This window comes from Nyctereutes procyonoides, unplaced genomic scaffold (assembly GCF_905146905.1).
Source record: "Nyctereutes procyonoides isolate TBG_1078 unplaced genomic scaffold, NYPRO_anot_genome, whole genome shotgun sequence".
Lineage (NCBI taxonomy): Eukaryota > Metazoa > Chordata > Mammalia > Carnivora > Canidae > Nyctereutes > Nyctereutes procyonoides.
This window is the reverse complement of record NW_026575140.1, coordinates 38,386,613-38,408,819: the sequence shown is the minus strand read 5'-3', so window position 1 is coordinate 38,408,819 and position 22,207 is coordinate 38,386,613. Positions and strand designations below refer to the sequence as shown.

General features: G+C 34.6%; 1 protein-coding gene across 6 annotated transcripts in view; it reads left to right on the top strand.

Annotated features, from left to right (window-relative positions):
* Positions 1 to 22,207, top strand: part of OMA1 (OMA1 zinc metallopeptidase) — a 71,905-nt gene that overhangs the window by 39,896 nt on the left and 9,802 nt on the right. For all 6 annotated transcript variants that reach the window (XM_055306975.1, XM_055306978.1, XM_055306979.1 and 3 more), the window contains one exon: positions 12,670 to 12,819. In XM_055306975.1, the coding sequence (XP_055162950.1) occupies positions 12,670 to 12,819 (150 nt within the window). The remainder of the gene's footprint in view (positions 1 to 12,669; positions 12,820 to 22,207) is intronic.

Below are 22,207 nucleotides of genomic sequence, written 5' to 3'. Positions count from 1 at the left end.
CTGCTCTGATCTTTATTGTTTCCTTTCTTCTAATTTTGGACTTGCTTTGTTCTTTTTCTAGTGCCTTTAGTTGTAAAGTTAGATTAATTATTTGCTATTTTTCTCATTTCTTGAAGTATGCCTGTATCACTATAAACTTCTGGCTTAGAACTGATTTTTTTGTGACCTAAAGATTATGAACTGATTGTGTTTTTGTTTTCATTTGTTTTCAAGTATTTTTAAGTTTTCTCTTTGATTTCATCATTGACCCATTCATTGGTTCTGTTGTAGCATGTTGTTTAGCCTCCACCTGTTTGTGTTTTTTTTTTCAGTATTTTTCTTGTAATTGATTACTAGTTTCATACTGTTGTGATTGAAAAGATGCTTAATAAAATTTCAACCTTATTAAATTTATTGAGACTTGTTTTATAGTGTAGCATGTGATCTATGCTGGAAAATGTTCCATGTGCACCTGAAAACAATGCGTATTCAGCTGTTTTTGGATGGAATGTTCTCTATCTACCTGTTAGATCCATCTGGTAATGTGTCTTTAGAGTTATTGTTTCTTTATTGATTTTCTGTCTGGATGATCTGTCCATTGATGTAAGTTGGGTATTAAAACCCCCTAGTATCATTATATTATAGTCGACTTCTCTCTTTATATCTGTTAATATTTGCTTTATATATTTAGGTGCTCCTATGTTGAGTGCATAGCTTTTTACAATTGTTACATCCTCTTATTGGATTTATCCCTTTATTGTTATGTAATGCCCTTCTTTATCTCTTATTATAGTCTCTGTTTTAAAGTCTGTTTTGTCTGATACAAATACTGGTAACCAGCTTTTTTTTTTTTTTTTTTTTTACTTATCTTTGCATGGAGTATCTTCTTCCATCCCTCATTGTCAGTCTTTTTTTTTTTTAAGATTTTATTTATTCTAAATAAAGGAAAATGAAGGATATAAACTTCCAATTATGGAATGAATGAGCCAGAGGGAAAAAAGGCATAACACATGAAATACAGTGAATGCTATTGTACCAATTTGCATTCCTACCAACAGTGCATGAGGGTTGCTTTTACCCCATATCCTCACAATACTAGTTATTTCTTGATTTATTATTTTAGCCCTTCTTATAGGTATAAGGTGATATTTCATTGTGCTTTCTATTTGTGTTTCCCTGATGATTAGCAATGTTGAGCATTTTTTCATGTGTCTGTTGACTATTTGTATGTCTTCTTTGGATAAAGGTCTATTCGTGTCCTCTGCCCATTTTTAAATTGGATTATTTGGAGTTTTTGTGGTGTTGAGGTATATAAGTTATGTATTTTGGTTATTAACTCCTTATCAGATATATCAGTTGTAAGTATCTTCTCCCATTCAGTAGATTGACTTTTTGTTTTGTTAAGAGTTTCCTTCTCTGTACAAAAGCTTTCTGTTTTAATGTAGTCCCAATTGTTTATTTTTGCTTTTGTTTCCTTTGCTTTAGGAGACATATCTAGAGAAATATTGCTGTGGCCAGTGTTAAAGAAATCACTGCCTGTGTTCTCTTCTAGGGTTTTTATGTTTTCAGGCCTTATGCTTAGGTCTTTAATCCATTTTGAGTTTACTTTTGCATATGGTATTAGAAAGTGGTCTGGTTTTATTCTTTTGCATCTTGCTATCTAGTTTTCTCAGCACCATTTATTGAAGAGACTGTCTTTTCTATATTGTATATTTTTTCCTCCTTTGTCATAGATTAATTGACCATATATCCACGGGTTTATTTCTGGACTTTTCTGTTCTTTTCCATTGATCTATATGTCTATTTTTGTGCCATATCTTCATTTTTAAATTCTTTTTTCTTTTTTCTCTTCAGCTTGGTTGCTCTCAATTTTCCAGTCTTTCAGATCTCTGATCTGTTCTTTTATATCCTCTAATCTACTTTTTATTCCCCCTAGTGTATTTTTCATTTCAGTTACTGTATGCTTCACCTCTGATTGGCTCTTTTTTTTTTTATATTTTCTATTTCTTATTGAAGTTCTCACTGAGTTTATCCACTTTTCTCATAGTGTGGTGAATATCTTTATGACCATTACTCTGAACTTTCTCATATCAGATAGATTACTTATCTCCATTTGATTTAGTTCTTTTTCTGGGGTTTTGTTTTGTTCTTTCGTTTGGAACATATTCCTCTGTCGTCTTATTTTGTCTTATTCTCTGTTTGGTTTCTTTCTATTAACTAGTCAGATATGTCTCTTGGTCTTGAAAGTAGTGGCATTACGTAAAAGGTATCATGTAGTGCCCAGTAGCTCAATTCCCTTGGTTACCAGAACCAGGTGTTCTATGGGTATCATCTGTGTGTGCTGCATCTACTCTGCTATTACGGTTAAACTGTGAGTACTGATGATGTATTGGTGGCTGGAGCTGGCCTTAAGCCTGCCTGTCAGCAATGACTGACTGAAACTACTGTGGGCACACTGATGGACATGGCTTGCCTCTGGTACATCTGGCTGAGGATTGGCTGTAGTCACCATGCGTATGCTGGTGGATGGGGCCAGCCCTAAACCTTGCTGTCTACTGTGATTGCTTGGATGCCGTGGTGGGTAGGGATTGCCACTGGCATAGCTGACTGAGAAACCTGGCAGTAGATACTGTAGGTATGCTAGAGAGTGGCATTTGCTTCTACCCTCCCCTGGACAGGAGTCACATTAGAGGAGCACTGCTCCTGACCTGGCTGCTTACTATATGGCAGGGCAGGTGCTGCTTTGGAGGAGTGACTACTGGGATAAATCTGTAGGGGAGTGCTGCAATGGGGCAAGTGATACCAGCAAGGTGATAGTGTCAGAACTGGCTCCTGCAAGCATCCAGATAGCAAGGCTAAAAAGAGGGCAAGAAAATGGAGCCTGTCGTCACTTCTGTTCCCAGAGAATTCTGCAGACTCCTGCCTCTGTGGCAAAAATCCTAAAATTAGACTGTAAATCTCCTTCATGTGTAACAAAGACACTTTTCAAATGGGTGCTTCTGTGCTGGGTCTCTGACTGAGTAATATAGTGCAACTGGCCTTTTAAGCTCAGTGACGTGGTTTCCTATAGCCTTCTGGTACCCTTGGAGTTAAGCCTTGTTGATTTTCTTTTTTCTTTTTTCTTCTTTTTCCTTCCTTCCTTTTCCTTCCTTCCTTCTTTCCTCCCTCCCTCCCTCCCTCCCTCTCTTTCGCATGAGAGAGAGAGAAAGAGAGAGCGTGCGCGTGCGCGCGAGTGAGAGAGCAAGCACAAGCAGCTGGAAGGGCAGAGGGAGAAGCAGGATTCCTGCTGAGCAGAGAGCCTGATGGGACCCTGGGATCATGACCCAAGCTGAAGGCAAATGCTTAATTGACTGAGCCACCCAGGTGCCCCAACCCCTGTTGATTTTTAAAGGTAGATGTTATGGGGATTTGTCTTCTTGGTTTAGGTCCTTATGGCTTGAAGTGCCCAGGGTTGGGCCTAATCCCGATTCTTCCTTTTCCATATTTGTTATTTCTCCTCTTTACTGGTTGCTGTGCCAGAGGTTTGATTCACTACAGTGTCTATGCCCCTCCTTCACTTCTTGTTGTAGCCTTCTTTTTATGTTTTTAGCTGTGGAAGATCTGTTCTGCCAGTCGTCAGGTCATTTTCACAGTTAGTAGCAATACATGAAGTTGTTGCCTTGATATATCCATGGCAGGAAATAATCTTAGGATCTTCCTCCTTTGCCCCCCCCCCCGCCCCCCCTTCTGTTGTACAGTTCTTTCAATGTGCTGTTGGATTTGGTTTGCTAGTAGTTTGCTGAGGGGTTTTGAATCTGTGCTTATCAAGATATTGGATCTATAGTTTTCTTAGTGTCTTTGTCTGGCTTTGGTAGCAGGATAATGCTGACTTTGCAAAATGATTTTGGAAGTATTCCCTCCTTGTCAACTTTTTTGTGTGAATTTAACAAGAATTGGTGTTAATTCTTCTTTAAATGTCTGATGGAATTCATTTGTGAAGCCATCTGGTTCTGGGCTTTTCTTTTTTGGTAGATGTTTTATTCCTGATTCAATCTTCTTTCTTATTTTAGGTCTTGTCAGATTTTCTGTTTCTTCATGATTTGGTCTCAGTAGATTGTATGTTTCAAGAATTTATCCCATTTCTTCTAGATTATCCAGTGTTAGGGCATGTAACTGTTTGTAATGGTCTCTTAGGATCTTCTTTATTTCTGTGACTTTGGTTGTAATGTCTCCTCATTCATTTCTGATTTTGTTTGAGTTTTTTCTCTTTTTTTTTTTGTCTTGCTAAAGGTTTGTTAATTTATCTTTCAGAAAGTCAGCTTATTAATTCATCAGTTTTTTCCTATTCCTTTTCTATTCTCTTTTTTGTTTATTTCTGCTATAGTTATTTCAAAAAGTCAGCTCTTATTAGTTCATCAGTTTTTTCCTATTCCTTTTCTATTCTCTTTTTTGTTTATTTCTGCTATATAGTCTTGGTATTTCCTTCCTTCTACTAACTTTATATAACTTTTTTTTTTTTTTTAGATTTTATTTATTTATTCATGAGGGACACAGGGAGAGAGGCAGAGATGTAGGCAGTCTCCTTGTGGGGAGCCTGATGCAGACCTTGATCCCAGAACTCCGGGATCATGACCTGAGCCAAAGGCAGATGCTCAACCACTGAGCCACCCAGGGGCTCAAATGTTCTGTAGTTATTAGTTCTATTTTAAGCTTATAATAACTTCAGTTACATACAAAAATTCTACATTTTTACTTTTTATACCCCCCCACACTTTGTTATTGATTTCAGTTTACATATTTTTATATTGCATATCCACTAACATATTCTTGTAGTTATTTTTAATACTACTGACTTTAAACTAGAATTAGTGATTTGCCTCCTATTAGAATATTATAGTATTCTGTACTTGTATACATATTTACTTTTACCACTGAGTTTAATACTTTCAGTGCTTTCTTTATAAAATGTTTCTTGTAAGGCAAGTCTAGTGGCAGTAAAATCCCTTAGATTTTATTTGAGAAAGTCTGTTTTTCATTTTTGAAGGACGGTTTTGACACACTATTCGTAGTCAGCAATTTTTTTCTTTCAGCACTTTGAATATGATGTTCCAATCCTATCTGGCCTCCAAGGTACCTCCTGAGGAAACCATTGATATTTTTATGGATGTCCTTGTACATATTGATTCACTTTTCTTTTTTTTCCAAAATTCTTTCTTTGTCTTTGACTTTTTAAAATTTGCTTGTAATTTTTCTAGGTTATTGATTTTTTGAGTTTGTCTTTCGTGGAATGCATTGGGTTTCCTGCATCTGGTTATTCATTTCCTTCTCCTGAAGTGAGAAGTTTTCACCTATTATTTCTTTGAATAAACTTTCTGCCCCTTTCTCTCTATTTCCTTTTTTGGAATTCTGTAATGCATATATTGGTCTACTGGATAGTGTTCTATAAATGCTTAAGTTTTCTTCACTCTTTTATTTATTTATTTTTTCTTTTTCCTTTTCTGGATAATTTCTGGTGACTTGTCTTTGAGTTCACTGAGCCTTTCTGGATCTAAGCCTGCTATTGAAATCTTCTAGCAGTAAATTTTTCAGTTCATTTATTTTTCAGTTCTAAGATTTCTCTTTAGTATTTTAAAATATTTCTATCTGTTATAGTTCTCACCATTGTTTATATATTTCTTCTGACCTGGGTGACTATCTATATGAGGGTTACTTTGAATCTCTCAGATAAATCATATATATGTTTCATTAGGGTTAGTTTCTAGAGATTTAAGTTTTTCCTTTGGGACATATTTCCCTGGTTATTCATTTTTCTTGACCCTGAGTTGGTATCTTTACATTAGAAAAACTTTTCAGTTTTCATGGACTGGCCTGGTACAGGAGAAGATCCTTACCAATTAGCCCAGCCAGGTATTTTGTGGACTTCAAATCTTCATACCAGTCCAACCCCCTGTCTTTGTTCTTAGTGGAACCCAGACATCTAAAGTTTGCCAGTCTCTGAGGAGCCTGGGTTGCTCAGTCAGGTAAGTGTCCAACTCTTGATTTTGGCTTAGGTCATGGTCTCAAGGTGATGCGTTTGAACCCTACATTGGGCCTCTGTGCTGGGTGTTGGAGCCTGCTGAAGATTCTCTGTCTCCCTCTCTCTCTCTCTCTGCCTTTTCCCCTCCAAAATAAATAAAGTATACCAGGTCCAATCAGTACTCTGAGATAGGTGAGATAGTAGGCAGTTTCTCAGGCATCATCTAGAAATGTTGGAACATTAGACCAATGGTTCACTTTCTCTCTTTCCCAGGGAGGAGAAGCTCAGTTCTGGGGAATTTTGCCACTCAGTCTGTGTTGAGGGATTGTGGCAAGGAGCTGGTCCAAATTCCAACTTTTCCAGGGCTGTCCAAGGAACTGGCTTCTGTCTTTTTTCAGAGCACTGACAAGATACAATATATGCTAGGCCTGGAGGCTGGTGAGAGTAAGGATAGCAGTCTGAAGTAGCACACAAAGAGTTGTAGTAGCCCCTCCCATAGCTCAACACAGAGCAGTGAATGCCAAAATTCCCCAGTAGACCAATATATGCAGCCATAGTTTTTACCACTTCCCATTATAGCAAGCCCTGCCCCTCTGGCCAAAGTGACTTCCAGGGGACTTAGTCATCTGGTAACATTCCTCCCCCCAGCTTTCCCACTTCATTGTTTTTTTCCACTTTTTGGTGAGGGGAGCCAGATATTAAAGACTAGAACTTTCTAAAACAACTGCATATTTGGGGAAAATTAGAAAGTGACTGCACATGCTTAGAAAAATCCTGAGGAGACAGATTTATGCCTCAGGCAAACCCTAGGCACAGAGACAGCAGTAGTCAAAAAAAAAAAAAAAGTAATAACAAAACAATAATAAAAATAACTAACTTTGTAGAAAGAGTGGAATCTGATATCCAGTGTTACATTATTAGATTCAAATGTCCAGTGTTCACCAAAAATGACAAGACATGTAAGAAACTGGAAAGTACGGCCTATTCATAGGGAAAAATTAAATTAGTAGAAACTGTCCCTTAAGAATATTTAATGGCAGACATACTAGATAATGACTTAAAACAATTGTCTTAAAGATGTTTAAAGAACTAAAGGAAGGCATAAGTCAAGAAAACGAGCAAAGTGTAAATATCAGCATAGAGATAGAAACCCAAAAAAAAACTAATAAGAGATCTTGGAGCTGAAAAATACAACAAAGATGTAAAATTCACTGGACAGATTAAAAGGGAGATTTGACAGGCAGAAGAAAGAATCAGTGAACCTGAAGATAAGACAATGGAAATTACCAAAGCTAAGAAACAAAAAAAAAAAAAAATTGATTTAAGAGACCTGGAGGACATGATTAGGAGGACCAACATATGCAATGTAGGAGTCCCAGGAGAAGGAGAAAGAGAGACAGAGAGAGAAAGAGGCAGAGAGAATATTTTAAGAAATAATGGGTGAAAACTTCCCAAATTTGATGAAAGACATGAATATAAATGTCCAGGAAGCTCAGTGAACTTCAAGAGAGATGAACCAGGGAGACCCACACTGAGATATTTTATAATTAGACTTTAAAAAGCCAAAGACATAGAGCAAATCCTGAAATAGCAAGAGAGAAATGAATCACATTTAAGGGAGCCACACTAAGATTATCAGTAGATTTCTTATCAGAAGCTTTGTGGTCCAGAAGACACTGTTTGCTATATCCAAAGTGCTATAAAAGAATAAAACTGTCACCAAGAATCCTATGTCCAGCAAACCTGTTTTTCAAAAGGGAGAAATTAAGATACTCTCAGTTAAAAAAAGTAGAGGGAGTTCATGACCCCACCAGAACTGGTCTGTAAGAAATGCTCCAAGGGGTACCCCAGGTGGCTCAGTGGTTTAGTGCCGCCTTCAGCCCAGGGTGTGATCCTGGAGATCCAGGATCGAGTCCCGCATTGGGCTCCTTGCATGGAGCCTGCTTCTCCCTCTGCCTGTGTCTCTGCCTCTCTCTCTCTCTCTCTCTCTCTCTCTCTCTCTATATATATATATATATATATATATATATATATATATATATCTCATGAATAAATAAATAAAATCTTTAAAAAAAAAAAAAGAAAAAGAAATGCTCCAAGGAGTCAGGTGAAATGAATATCCGGATAGGAGACAGTAACTCAATATATGGACAATTTCAAAAGCTAGTATTATTGTAACAGTTGTTTGTAACTATACTTTTTTGTTTCTATACAATTGTACATTGTAAAATAATTTCTTTATTGTATTCTATACAATAAAGAAAATACCTTTAAAGAAAAAAAAACAGTAGTATAAAAGCTTGTAAGCTTTATTACTGTAAGGTTAGTTTGTAACTCCAAATCTTGTTTTCTGTATAATTTGGGAGATTAACACATTTAAAATAAATATTTATTATTATTGTTATTATTTTGGTTATACAATGTATAAAGATGTACTTTTGTTACATTAGAGACTGAAGAGAATGGGGACAGAGCTGTGAAGAAGAATTTTTATATGTTACTGAAGTTGAACTGATATAAATTCAAATTCGACTGTTATAAACTTAGAGGATTTTAAATGTAATCCCCATGGTAATTACAGAGAAAATAGCTATAGAATATGCACCAAGGATATGAGAAAGGAATTTAAACATTTCACTACAAAAAAAAATGAACTAAACAAAGAATATAGTATTGTAGGAAATGATGGCAAAAAAAGTAGAGGACATATAGAAAACAAATAGCACAGTGTTAGAAATAAGTCCCTCTTTATCACTAATTACTTAAAATGTAAATAGATTAACTTTCTAGTCAAAAAACAGATTGCTAGAATGGATAAAAATACATGATCCAAGTATATGCTGTCTATAGTAGACTAATATGTGATTCAAGGACATAAACAGGTTGAGAGTGAAAGGACTGAAAAAGATATTCCATACAAACACTAACCAATAGAGAGTAGGGGTGGCTATACCAATATCAGAAAAAATAAACTTTTATTAAGAAAGATTACAAGAGACAAAGAATGGCATTATATAGTAATAAAAGTTTCAAACAACAAGAAGATATAACATAAAGATTTTTGTACCTAATTACATACTGTCAAAACATGAAGCAAAGACTTACAAGACTAAAGGAAGCAATAGTTATAATAAGAGTTGGAGACTTCAGTAGCTTACTCAGAATAATGGATAGAACAACTAGATAGAAGATAAAGAAATAAAGGACTTAATGCAGTAGGACGACTAAGAGATTCTTTATTCCAAATAACAGACTGTACACATTCATCTCAAGGTCATATGGGATATTTTCCAGGATGGATCATATGTTAGGCTACAAATTCTCATTGATTCAGGTATACATCATTGAGTGTGTCTTCTCAGATCACAGTGGGATGAAGTTAGAAATAAATAACAAAACTGGAAAACTCAGAAAATTCTGGAAATTAAACAGTACATTAAAAAAAATTTTATCTTTTTAAGTATAATCTCTACACCTAACATGGGGCTCAAACCTACAACCCCAAGATCAGGAGTCTCATGCTTTTCTGACTGAGCCAGCCAGGTACCCCAAAACAGTACACTTTTAAATAACCAATGGATTGAGGAAAAAAAATCACAAGGAATTTAATAAAAACTAGACAAAAACAAAACAACAAAACAACATACAGAAAGTTATGGGATGCAGTGAAAGCAGTGCTGAGTATGAAATTTATAGCTATAAATGCTTACATTAAAAAACAAGAAAGATTTCATATAGACAGCCTAACTTACAAATTAGTGAATTAGAAAAAGAAGGAAATAGTAAAGATTAGAGCAGAGATAAATAAGAAATAGAGAATGGAAAAACAATTAGAGGAGAATCGTTAAGATCAAAATTTGTTTTTTTAAAAGGTCAACAAAATTGCCAAAGCTTTAGCCAGCTGAACTAAGAAAAAAGAAGACTCAAATTACTGAAATCAGAAATGAAAGTATAGAGATTACTAATGATTCTATAGAAATAAAAGGTTTATAAGAAAGTACCATGAAAGTTGCATGCCAGACATTGGATAACCTAGAAATTAACAAATTCCTAGAATCAAAACCTTACCAACCCTAAATCATGAAGAAATAGAAAATTTGAATAGACCTATAACTAGTAATGAGATTGAATCAGTTATCAAAATCTAAGAATAAAGTCTGAAAGCATTCCTGGTGGATTCTACTAAGTATGTAAAGATGAATTAATATTAATTCTCAAACTTTCCCAAAAGATTGAAGAGGAGGGTATACTTCCTAAGCTGTTCTTTAAAGTCAGCATAACCCTGATACAAAGACAGACACTCAAGCAAACTATAGACCAGTATCCCTTAAAAACTTTGATGCAGAAATCCCCAACAAAATACTAGCAAACAATTCAGTAGCATTTTAAAAGGATATGCTCCATGCCAAAGGGAGATTTATTCCTGGAATGCAAGAATGGTTCAGCATATAAAACTTGATCAATATAATATGCCACATCTAACAAAAGGAAGGGAAAAAGAAGCTTCACATGATCGTTTCAATTGATGTAGGAAAAAAATTGAGAACATTTAACACTTTTTCATCATTAAAACTCAACAACATAGGAATGGAAGGAAAGTACATCAACGTAATATGAAAAACCTACAGCAAACATCACACTCAGTGGTAAAATACTGAAAACTTTTTCTGTATGTCAGGGGCAAGAAGACAAGGATGCCCACTTGCACTTCTATTCAACATGGTACTGGAAGTTTGTAGTTAGAGCAAGAAAAAGAAGTGATAGGTATCCAAATTGGAAAGGTAGCAGTAAAATTATCTTTGTTTGCAGATGATATGATCTTATAGGTAGGAAAGCCTAAAGACTCCAAAAAAAGCTGTTTAATAAATTAATTCAGCAAAGTATCAGGTGTCAGCACTCAAAAATTCATTTTTATATATGAACAATGAACAATCTGAAAAGGAAATTATAAAAGCAATTTCATTTATGATAGCCTAGGCAAGAATAAAAGATTTAGGAATTAAGTAGGTGAAAGACTTATATAGTGATAACTAAAAATTCATTGCTGAAATAAAACATAAAGAAATAGACATCCTGAGTTTATTGACTGGAAACTTAGTATTTTAAAAATGTTACTAGTACCCAAAGTGATCTATAGATTCCACGCAATCCCTAGCAAAATCCTGGTGACTTTTTTTTTTTTTTTGGTAGAAATAGAGAAACCAAACCTAAAATTCATATGCAATCTTAAAGGACCTGAATAGCCAAAATAATCTTGAAAAAGAAACTGGAGGACTCACACTTTAGATTTCAAAACTTACTACACAGCTACGGTAATCAAAACTGTGGCATTGGCATGAAAGATGTATAGACCAATGGAATAGAATAGAGTGCCCAGAAATGAACCCTCACATATATGATCAAATAATTTTTTGTAAGGATGGAAAGTGGGTAAAAGATAGTCTTTTCAACAAATGGTGCTGGAAAACTGGATATTCACAAAAGGAATGAAATTGGACCCTTACATAATACTGTAAACAAAAATTAACTCAAAATGGGTCAAGAACCTTAAGTGTAAGACCTCAAACAATAAGACTTTTGGGAAAAAAAATGTAGGACCAAAGCTTTACACATTGGGTTTGGTCATGATTTCTTGGATATGACACCAGAGGCACCGGTAACAAAAGAAAAAAATAGGCAAATTGGACTCTATGAAAATTAAAAAAATAATTTTTGCATCAAAAGACACCATCCACAGTAAAAAGATAACCCACAGACTGGGAGAAAATATTTGCAAATCATATATCTGATAAGGAATTAATATCCAGAATACAGAGAACTTTTAAAACTTAACAACACAAAAGATCTGATTGCAAAATGGACAGAAGACTTGAGTAGACATTTCTTCAAAGAAGATATATGAATGCCACTAAGCACCTAAAAGATGCTCAACATCATTGATCATTAGATAATGCAAATAAAAACTGTAATGAGATACTACTTCATACTCATTAGGATGCCTACTATCAAAATGACAGAAATTAACAAATGTTGGTGAAAATGTGAAGAAATTGGAACTCTTGTACATTGTTCATGGAAATATAAAATAGTAAGCCACTGTGAAAATGATACGGTAGTTTCTCTCTCTCTCTCTCTCTCTCTCTCTCTCTCTCTCTCTCACACACACACACACACACACACACACACAGACAAATTCAATTACCATACAATCCAGCAGCTCCCCTTCTGAATATATTTCTCAAAGAATTGAAATCAGGGCCTTAAAAAGATATTTGTATACCCGTAGCAGCATTATTCACAGTAGCTAACATGTGAAAGCAACCCGTGTCCATGGACCAATGAATGGATAAGCAAAATATGGTATGTACATATGAGATATTGTTCATTCTTAAAAAGGAAGAAAATTCTACAGTATGCTATAATACTGGATGAACCTTGAGGATATCATGCTAAATGAGTAAGCTAGTCACAACAAGACAAATACTGTATGATTTCCACTTGATGAGGTACTTAGAGTAGTTAGAATCATAAAGACAGAATCTATAATGGGCTTCACCCAGGACAGGAGTGAGAGGAGAATGGGGCATTATAGTTTAATAGAAAATATTTTTAAAACAGTGATATAAAGATAAATTTAAAAAATGTTCTCAAAAAAATTCTCATAACTAATTTTAAAAAATTAATTCTGGTTTTAGGCTTGTGTTGATGTCAGAGCCAGTTCTGTGTTTTGGCAGCAGATGGAATTTGCAGATAGCCTTCAAGGCTATCCCAAGTTGCCAGAATGGTTATCCACACATCCTTCTCATGGAAATCGAGCTGAGCGCTTGGATAGACTCATACCTCAGGTGAGCTAACCCTGTATAAGGCAAGACCTTGTTTTTACTATATCATTTATTTTTAATGCAGTTGCTTCTTGTACTTAGAAAAATTGAGTTCTACTCTAGCCTGTCAAATATTTTGATCACTATAATTATGGATTATCACTTTTCAAAGGATTTGACTGATGAGTAAAAATCCTGCTTGTCCACAAGTATTGGAGAATAAATTGCAGTTCAGTTGACTTCTTGGTGGTGAAGATTTAATCTTTTTAGAATCATACCTTTCAATTTTAAACTGATTTGGGGAAACTCTATAACTCAACATATTGATCATAATTTAGTCTTTTCTTGGTGATTTAAGCTTTGTTAAAAAGCTTGTTAAAAATACCAGTTAAAGAATTGTGCAGAATTTTGGGATCAATTAATTATTAATTATGATAGTGATGCTAGAATTTGTTTTCTTAGAAAAAAATCTCTTTGTATTCATTTGCTCTTTGGTTATTTATTTGTTTGAGAAGATACACTAAAGCATGTGCTATTTGGCACTCTTTCTTTTTTGGTAGAACTCCTGAATGGATCAAGTTGAAGCAGCTTTCTCTGAATTAGTTGTTACTATCTTCTGAAAATCTTTTTGACTTAGCATCATTCAAAATGTTTTATGTAGTTATCACATCAGTACAAAATGGATGTCAGATATCTCTAAGCCGACTACATCTCTCTTCCATTTCACTTGAATTAAATTTGCTGGTTGGTTTTAAAAGCAGAATATTCTTTAGGATTTTAAGAATTGGTATTGGTCTGTTTGCTAAGGGATAAAAACAGATGCAGGTGTATTATAAAAGTATCTTTCAGTATGACTTCAAGTTCAGCTTAAGAAATATTGGGTACCTACCATTAGAAAGAAATGATGCTAGTAGGTACAGGGGACACAAAGAGGAATAAGACATGGTTCTCGATATTTTCATGCTAAGATAAGTACAAATTGATTCTTAATATAACAGGGAATGTGACATCATAAGAAAAGTAGAAATGTAGTGGAATGCAGTTTTTTGGAATGAGAAACAGTCACAAGATTCATTCATTCATATGATCAGTATTTGTTAATACTTCTAATCTGCTACTTTGTGTTCTATTGCCAGAGAATGAGCAAGGACAAAACAAAACAGTCTTTGCTTTCTTGGAGCTAACATTTTAATTAGATAATTCAAATAATAAACAAGCAAACATACTTGAAGTATATCAAGTAGTGATAAGCATGAAGGAGAAATATAAAGCAGGCAAAAGGTAATAGGGGCTGGGCAGCAGAGAAGGTTTACTAGTCTGTGTTCATGTGTCAAGGATGACCTCACTGAATAGAATCTGGAAAAGCCAGGGAGCAAATCCTGTAAATATATGGAGGGAGTCTTTTAGGCTGAGGAAGTAACAAGTGCACAGGACCTAAAATGAGAGTATGTTTGGTGTGTCCAGAGAATAGCCAGGAAGACATGGAGGCTGAATGGAGTAAAGGCGGTGAGGAGAGTGGCTGAGATGTAGGGGCACCAGACCATTAAGGGTCTTCTAAACCATTGTAAAGACTTAACTTTTGTTTCAAGTGGTGAGGAAGGCTAGTAGAGGGTTTTCAACAGAGGAGTATTCGAATTCAACCTGACTCTTGTGTTTTTTAGTGACCACTGGGGCTCCTGTGTGGAGAGTGGACTATAGTGCGTCAAGGGTGCAATCAGGGAGACTATTTAAGGAGGCTCTTGCAATAATCCTAGTAAGACATTATGGAGGCAGAAGAGAGCGAAAGAAGTGGTCATATTTTGAATATATTTTGAAAGGAATGATGACAACTTCTCTACAGTTTGGGCATACTTTGTACCTTTCATGAGCATTGAGGATAGCCAGACATGGGCTCTTAAGACCTTTCCTAAATATATTTCGATTTATACTCCTTATTTGGAGAAAAAATATTTGAGAAAGAAATAGCAGTGAAATTTACCTGATATAATATATAGTAATCATTCATCTTAAAGGGCAACATAGGACTGGGATCATATGTATTTCATTAGTAATGATGTGTACTGAAGCTCACTGGCTCTAAGAGTCAGTCTTCTTAGTGCTACCTAAGACCCAGAGACCTTGTACTACTCTGGGAACTTTAGCCTATCTCTAAAGTCATAATAACCACATGGTTTTCTTTTAGAATTTCCTTTCTTTGCATTTTTGCTCAGTGAATTTCTAAAAATATATGATTTACTTAATTGAATAATGAATTCTAGCCAACTTTCTTCATCTGAAGCCTGTCCTAAATTCTGTAAAAAATGTGGTTTAGAGAAATCTTCAAAATAATAATGAATTGATTAGTAAGGACGAGGAAAAGTGGTTAGAGAAACAAATATGTTATTTGGGAACCAATGATGAAAAACACTGGGAGATTTTTTTCTTCTAAAAATAAACTATCCTAGTTCGGAAACTTAATTTGAAAACCTCATATAATTTCTTATATTTTCCCCCCAAGTGATTAAATTCAATTTGAAAGTAATAAAACTCTACTACAATATTGGGAATAATTCAGTGGTTGAAGTGAAGCTGATAGTGCAAGAGTATATTGTTAATTAGAATACATAGTCATAATTCAGAGGTTGGAATTCCCTATCATCGACAGTCTAATTTCTGTAATGAGAGAAAGTGATTTCTCAGGCAGTATATAGAATTATGTGAGTCTATAGACTACTACTAAAGACTTACTTTTTTGTTGTTGTAGCTAACTTTTATTTAAGGTTTCTTTTTTTTTTTGTCATCGTTGTTGTTTTTACTTATGTAAGTACAGTGTTATATTCTGCCTAAAGTTCCTGTCCTTTATGTTGCTGACCATATGCCTGAAGTGTTGACATCTCAAAGGTAATTAGGAATACAGCACAGAGAAATCTAGGTGAGAGACGAGGATTTCAGAGTCACCTGAAAAAGGTGATAGTTGAAGCAGAGTAGATGAGTTCACTTAGGAAGTAAACAGAGAAAAAATCCTGGACAGAGTTAGCAGTATAAGTAGTTTGCATATTTAACTGGTAGGAAGAAGATTGAGCCTGTAGTAAATCAGATTTATAGAAGGAGAAAAGATCAAGAAAATCAGGAATGTAAGATTCTTTAGTTCTATGAGAACAGAGATGATTTTGATTTTTTAAAAAGTTTAATTTATTAAAGATTGTGCATTTTCTACTTTTTATTGGATTCCTTGAATGTCATCAAAGAAATGTATTCTTTCCTGCCATACTATATCAACATTTAAGATATTTTAAATCTATACTTTGTGCATTCAACAAATATTTATTGGTTATGTGTTATGCCAGACCATAGTTGTTACAGGTATTGTGAAGAAAAAACACAAAAAAACCCCGCCCTTGTGAAGCTTATGTAGTAAAGGGAGACAGACAATAAATAGCATTAATTAGTAATGTATAGAATGAATCACTGATATATTGTGTACTAGTTAGTAATGAATGTTAATAAGGAAAATAATGTAAGAACGATGTATTTAGTCAACTTAGGCTGCCATAACAAAATACCAGAGACTGGGTGGCTTAAGCAACAGAAATTTATTTCTTTATACTTCTTAAGGGTAGAAGTCCAAGATCAGGTTCTGTCTTAAGCAATAGCAATTAATTTTTTCACAATTCTGAAGGTTGGAAGTCCAATAATTTTCCAGCAGATTCAGTTTCTGGTGAGATCTTTCTGGCTTGCAGATGGTTGCCTTCTAGAACATTGTGCCCTCACCTGATGGAGAGAGTGAGTGTTTTGGTGTCTCTTCCTTTTCTTATAAGGGCATGCTAATCCCTTCATGAGGGCTCCACCCTCATGACTTCATCTAAACCTAATTACCTCCCAAAGCCCTATCTCCAAATACTGTCATGACATTGGAGGTTAAGGCTTCAACATAAGAATTTGGGGCAAGGGGGAACCATTCAGTCCCTAATGGATAGGTAAATTGTGAGCAGAGGTGGTCGAGGTCCTGGAATAGCTGTTTGAAATGGGGTTCATCAGAGAAGGTTTCACTGAGAAGATGGTATTTGAAGGAAAAAATGTAATAAAGAATGAGCCCTGTGGCTTCCTAGGAGAACACCCTTCGAGGCAGAAGAAATAGTACCAGGCCTTGAGGTAGGAGTGAGCCTGGTGTATTTGAGGGACAGGGACAGCAAGGAGACCAATGTAGTTGGATGCGGTAAACAAGGGAAAGTGGAGAGTATAGGTTTTGTAGCCAATGTAAGGACTTTGGCTTTTGCTCACAGATGGGACACCAGTGTAAAGTTTTGAGAAGAACACTAAAGGAGTAATGGGATTGACTTAATGCTTGGAAAGAATGTAATCTCTAGCTCCTACAAAACACTAAAATCATATAATTTTTCTTTTTTATTATAGTGAGAGAGAGAGAGAGAGAGAGAGAGAGAGAGAGAGAGAGAGGCGCAGAGACACAGGCAGAGGGAGAAGCAGGCTCCATGCACCGGGAGCCCGATGCGGGATTCGATCCCGGGTCTCCAGGATCATGTCCTGGGCCAAAGGCAGGCGCCAAACCGCTGCACCACCCAGGGATCCCTAAAATCATATAATTTTGAAGTGCTTTAATATAGTATGTTTTTCAGAAAATAGACTAGTTCCTCATTTTGTTTTGCTTTGAAAATCGAGAAAATACCCCCAAGTTAGAAAGAAGTATACCCTTGCTATTTTTTTGATGTGTATTCTGAGATAAAGCATTTGTAAATTCCTAGTTAAATATAATCCTGTGATCCACTAACATTTAAAAATGATAAATATAGGGTTATAGTATTAATAATATTTGTGGTTAATAAGATGATATGCTGTAATTTTATTTACTTGAAATAATCAGTTAAATTTAGGAAACAAATATACCACGCATTTTGGTTACCATAACAACTTAGGTGAAAAATTGAAGAACAGATGTTATATCAACCTGTTGATGTTTAATGGTATGACAGTTTTAAAATTACACTTAACACTGTTCAGATTTTAAATTTATGTATAACATAAGTTGTCCTTGAAAGAAATCCCTTATTTAACTTTCTTTCTATAAAGATTGTTATAAAATATGGATGAATAGATGTGAATAAAGGAAATGGTATGATAACCTAGGATAGAGATTTACTTGAAAGATTTATTTTACAACCGAAAGCATCTAGACTGAATTTTTCTGTTTCTCATTGCCTTACTCTCTGCCATCTTTTTCTTGGTTGGGGGAAGGAGATAGAGAATGATAGAATGTATAAGAAAAACATTTAATTTGGCCTTACTGTTCCTTAGGGTTATGTTATAATAATTTTTAATAGGATTTATTTTTAATAACTCTTAGAACTTTCAATGTTAGCCTTATTTGTAAACTGGTGTTTAAATTTTGATGTTCAAATTTACTGCATTCAGTTTTTATAGATACTGGCAGGCTGTAAATGCATTCATTTTAATCTCATTTTATCTTGAATTCTTTAAACTTTCAGGAAGCTAGAGGTTGAACTCTTGTAAATCATTCTTATGCATTTATAATTGGACAAAGTAAATGCATAAATCATTAATATCATACATCTCATGAGTAGAAAATAGGAGTGTTTAACATTGAAGTGAAATGTCGTTGTTGGCCAGTGTACACAAACATACACTGTTCACCTTACAGAATTTCATTTTGTCTGACATGGAGAGTGTTGAGGAAAAGGCAAATATCTTAGCAGCTACTGTAATTGAATTGGCCTCTGAATCATATAAAGCCAGGAAGCCTGACAGTAACATTGTCTAAAACCTTAAAAAAATATTATGGTGCATGTGATGTGTATCTACTTGAGGCTGAAGTGAATGGGCTATTAGAAAAAAAATGCTTTTAGGGGGAAAAAGTATGATATTTTTAGAAAAATGTGTTAAAAAATAGAGGTGATTTTTTTTTTTCTCTTGAAATGACTTGTTTTCTACTTTCAAAGGAAGCTTTTAATCTAATTATAAAGCTTCTCTGGCCATTAATTTTTTTCTCCTCTTTTCTTTTTTAAAACCTAATTAATATGGTTTATTTTTTATGAATAAGTAATTGCTGTTTTACTTGATATTTAGTGCCTAGAAGAATCCTGATGTGTACTATCAGTTGTTTTTATAAATACTTCATTTGTTATTGGGAATAAATACAGCCATTTCATAATATATCATTCTCCTATGCCAGGAGTGGTTGATTATAAGATTTATTTGAAAACTTCTTATTTATCATTCAAGAGGAAAATTGACCTGTGTCAAGGTGGCCTTAATTTTAAAATGTTTATATTTATTAAAATTTTTCATTATTTATAATTAATTTTAGACCACTTCAAAAACTAGTCAGACTCCAATATCCATTGCAGTTTATGAAAGGAACTGAAATATATTAGAAGGCAAATTTTTTTTTAAGATTTTAATTATTTATTCATGAAAGACACAGAGAGGCAGAGACATAAGCAGAAGGAGTAACAGGCTTCCCTCAGAGAGCCCAATGCAAGATTTGATCCCTAAACCCCCAGATCACTCCCTGAGCTGAAGGCAGATGCTCAACCACTGAGCCACCCAAGTGTTCCCGAAAAAAAATTTTTAAAGTAAAATCATGACTTACACAAAAATAAGATGAACAAAATCTGAGATTTTCTTTACCTATTAATCCTGAGACAGCCAGTAATATGTTACAGCCAGCCAGCTCACAGGAGAATTTCAGAACCATAGGTATATAGACAATCAGGAATGATGAACCAGCTTTACAGATAGATGCAAAACTGATGTATTCATGAGGCAATGATCAATTGCATTCCACCAGACAGTTCACTTACATTTCTATAGACAAGTATTATTTGCATTGTTATTAGTTTTCTACAACTTATGGAGTTGTAAAACCGCTCTAAGGCCTTGAAAGGCAGAGGTGACACTTGATAGGATATCCAGTGATCTTTTTTGCCCATTTCAAAGTCTTTTACAGTTTCTTCTGTTTTTATTTTCTTTTGTCATCCATTTGCTTTTAAGTAAAGACATTAAATCAAATCATCCTGACAGGCCAATACATAAACAGAAGTTTTTGTTTTGTTATTTGTAAGTAGCCACATAATGATTATCCTGGCTGTATTACTATTCTGTCTCTTAAAGTAACAACCTACTATTCTCATTCATTTCTGTTAAGTTTGTTTCTGTTGAGTTTTTGATTGAGGTTATTGATGCATTTTAAAATCCTGGGCTTTTTTAAAAAAAGTACATGCTTGCCTACAGAAATTAAGGGAGAGAGCTTGAAGTGCAGTATAAAGAGATTGGTTTCATTTTTCAGGATGTTGGGGAGAAAACAATTTTATCTACCCTTCAAAGATTCTTCTGGCTGGTCTAAATTAAATTGACATGAGATAGACTAACAGGAGAAAAACAGGTTTAATTTTGTACATATGGAAACCCCACATTCATGAGATATTCAAAGACAGGTAAAATGAAGTACATATGCCATTCTGAGCTAAGGAATGGGATAAGCACCCTGGGCTTCAAAGGGGAGGAGAGCAATTCACAGGGCAGTTAGAAGAGCAGATGTTTGGTAATGAGATGTTTGCCCTGCCATATAGATGGGTCACTCAGATAAAATTTATTTCTGATAATAACTCTTACTCTGGGAAACACCCCCAATTTATATTCTTTTAGGTAGTTAAGAGAGGAGCAGAATCTTCTCTTGAGCCCACAGGGGTTGTTGAATGCCTTCAACTCAAAATAGTCCACACACTAAAATGGCACATTTTAGGGAGACTTTTTCTGCACCCCTTCAAGGAAAAACATTTAAACCTCTCATGAGTTATTTCAAACTCAAGATGTAGATGTAAAATCAAGAATGAAGTCACAGAAATGAAGAAATGACAGGTGAATGGAGGATAGAGAGGAAAAACATCTTTAAAAATTTTTTTATTATAAATCTTAAAAACACATGTAAAGATAGAGAATAATTTGAATAATTAATGAATCTCCATTTTCCCCTTACCTTTGTTAGTATCAGTCTTTTTATACTTTTACTTCATTTGAATCTTCTTATTTTTTCCCGTTAGTATTTTAATGTAAATGCTTGACATGATGCTTTCTCCCCAATTACTCCAAAATACATTTTAGAAAGTAGTATCATTTTCATCCACAATTATACTATTATCATTCTTAAGAGAATTTGTAGTAATTCCTTATTAAAAATATCCTGTCCATATGCAAAATTTTTGTCTCAAAATACAGTTTTACCATTGGTTTATTCAAATTCAAATCCACCAAATCCATGTGTTACATTTGGTTGTTTTGTCCCTTACATCTCTTTGACTTCAGAACAGTGCCCCCCTCCCTTTTGTTTTGTTTTTAAACATACCATTGATTTGTTGAATAAATCTAGTTTCAACATTCTTTATTTATGTGATTACTTTTTTGTGATATCGTTTAACTGCTGTTAAAAAACAAAGTTCAAATGAGTAAATTTAAAGACCAGATTGGCTTTATTCAGTGATTTGTGAATTAGGCAGCAGCTGGTCTAGCAATAGAAAGGAGCTCCAAATAACTGAACAAAATGGGAGACTTCTATAAGCAGAAGAGGACAGGGACAAGGAAAGAGGGGTTACCCATATTTATTTGGGGGTTGAAAGGGATCTACTGGAAGATTACCTCACTAAATGCTGACTGGGAAATTCTAGATTTACTGGTTTAAGATTCCATTTCTGGAAGAGGTTCAAACTGCAGTTAGGTTAGCTATTAAGTCTTGGTTTGCTAATGTGGGGCTTACCACAAATGAGTCTGTTTTGGGCCTGTTGCTCCTCTCTCTTCTTTTTTTAACACTTGTTTCTCTGTATACCTGTAAACAGAAGTTAAATTTTCGCAAGAATATTTTATAGGCAGTGCAGCTATGCTTTATATTGTTTCACATCAGGATTCTTTTAATTTGGCTACTCCACATTTAATGATGCTACATTTACCTAGGGGTTTGGATGGTGATAGCCTGGTCCTTCTCTTGTCAACATGATTTTCCCTTGTATAGCCAGCAAGTGATTGTAGGTTAATGATTTAGCGCTCTGTAAATATCCAGTTTTTCAGCAACCTGAGAAGTTTTTTTGATTGAGGGGAACTGTCATTGTCCTCTGTCTCAAAAGGCTAACCTACAGGTGTGTCTTCAGGAGGAATCTATGTAGAAAAAGAAAGAAGGGAATCAGAACAGCCAAATCAAATATAATGGAAGAAAAGATGTTACAGCCACATTTTTCTCCTATTCAAGAATAGATTTAAGAAATAGATAAGAGATTTAAAAAAATAAGAATGATAGTGAGTACATAAAGGTTGAAAAGAAAGATGATTGTAGGTTATTGTATTTAAAAGATATTTTGTGTGAGTGTCCTTAACTAATAATACCACAAGGACCCTCATCTAAACTAAATCT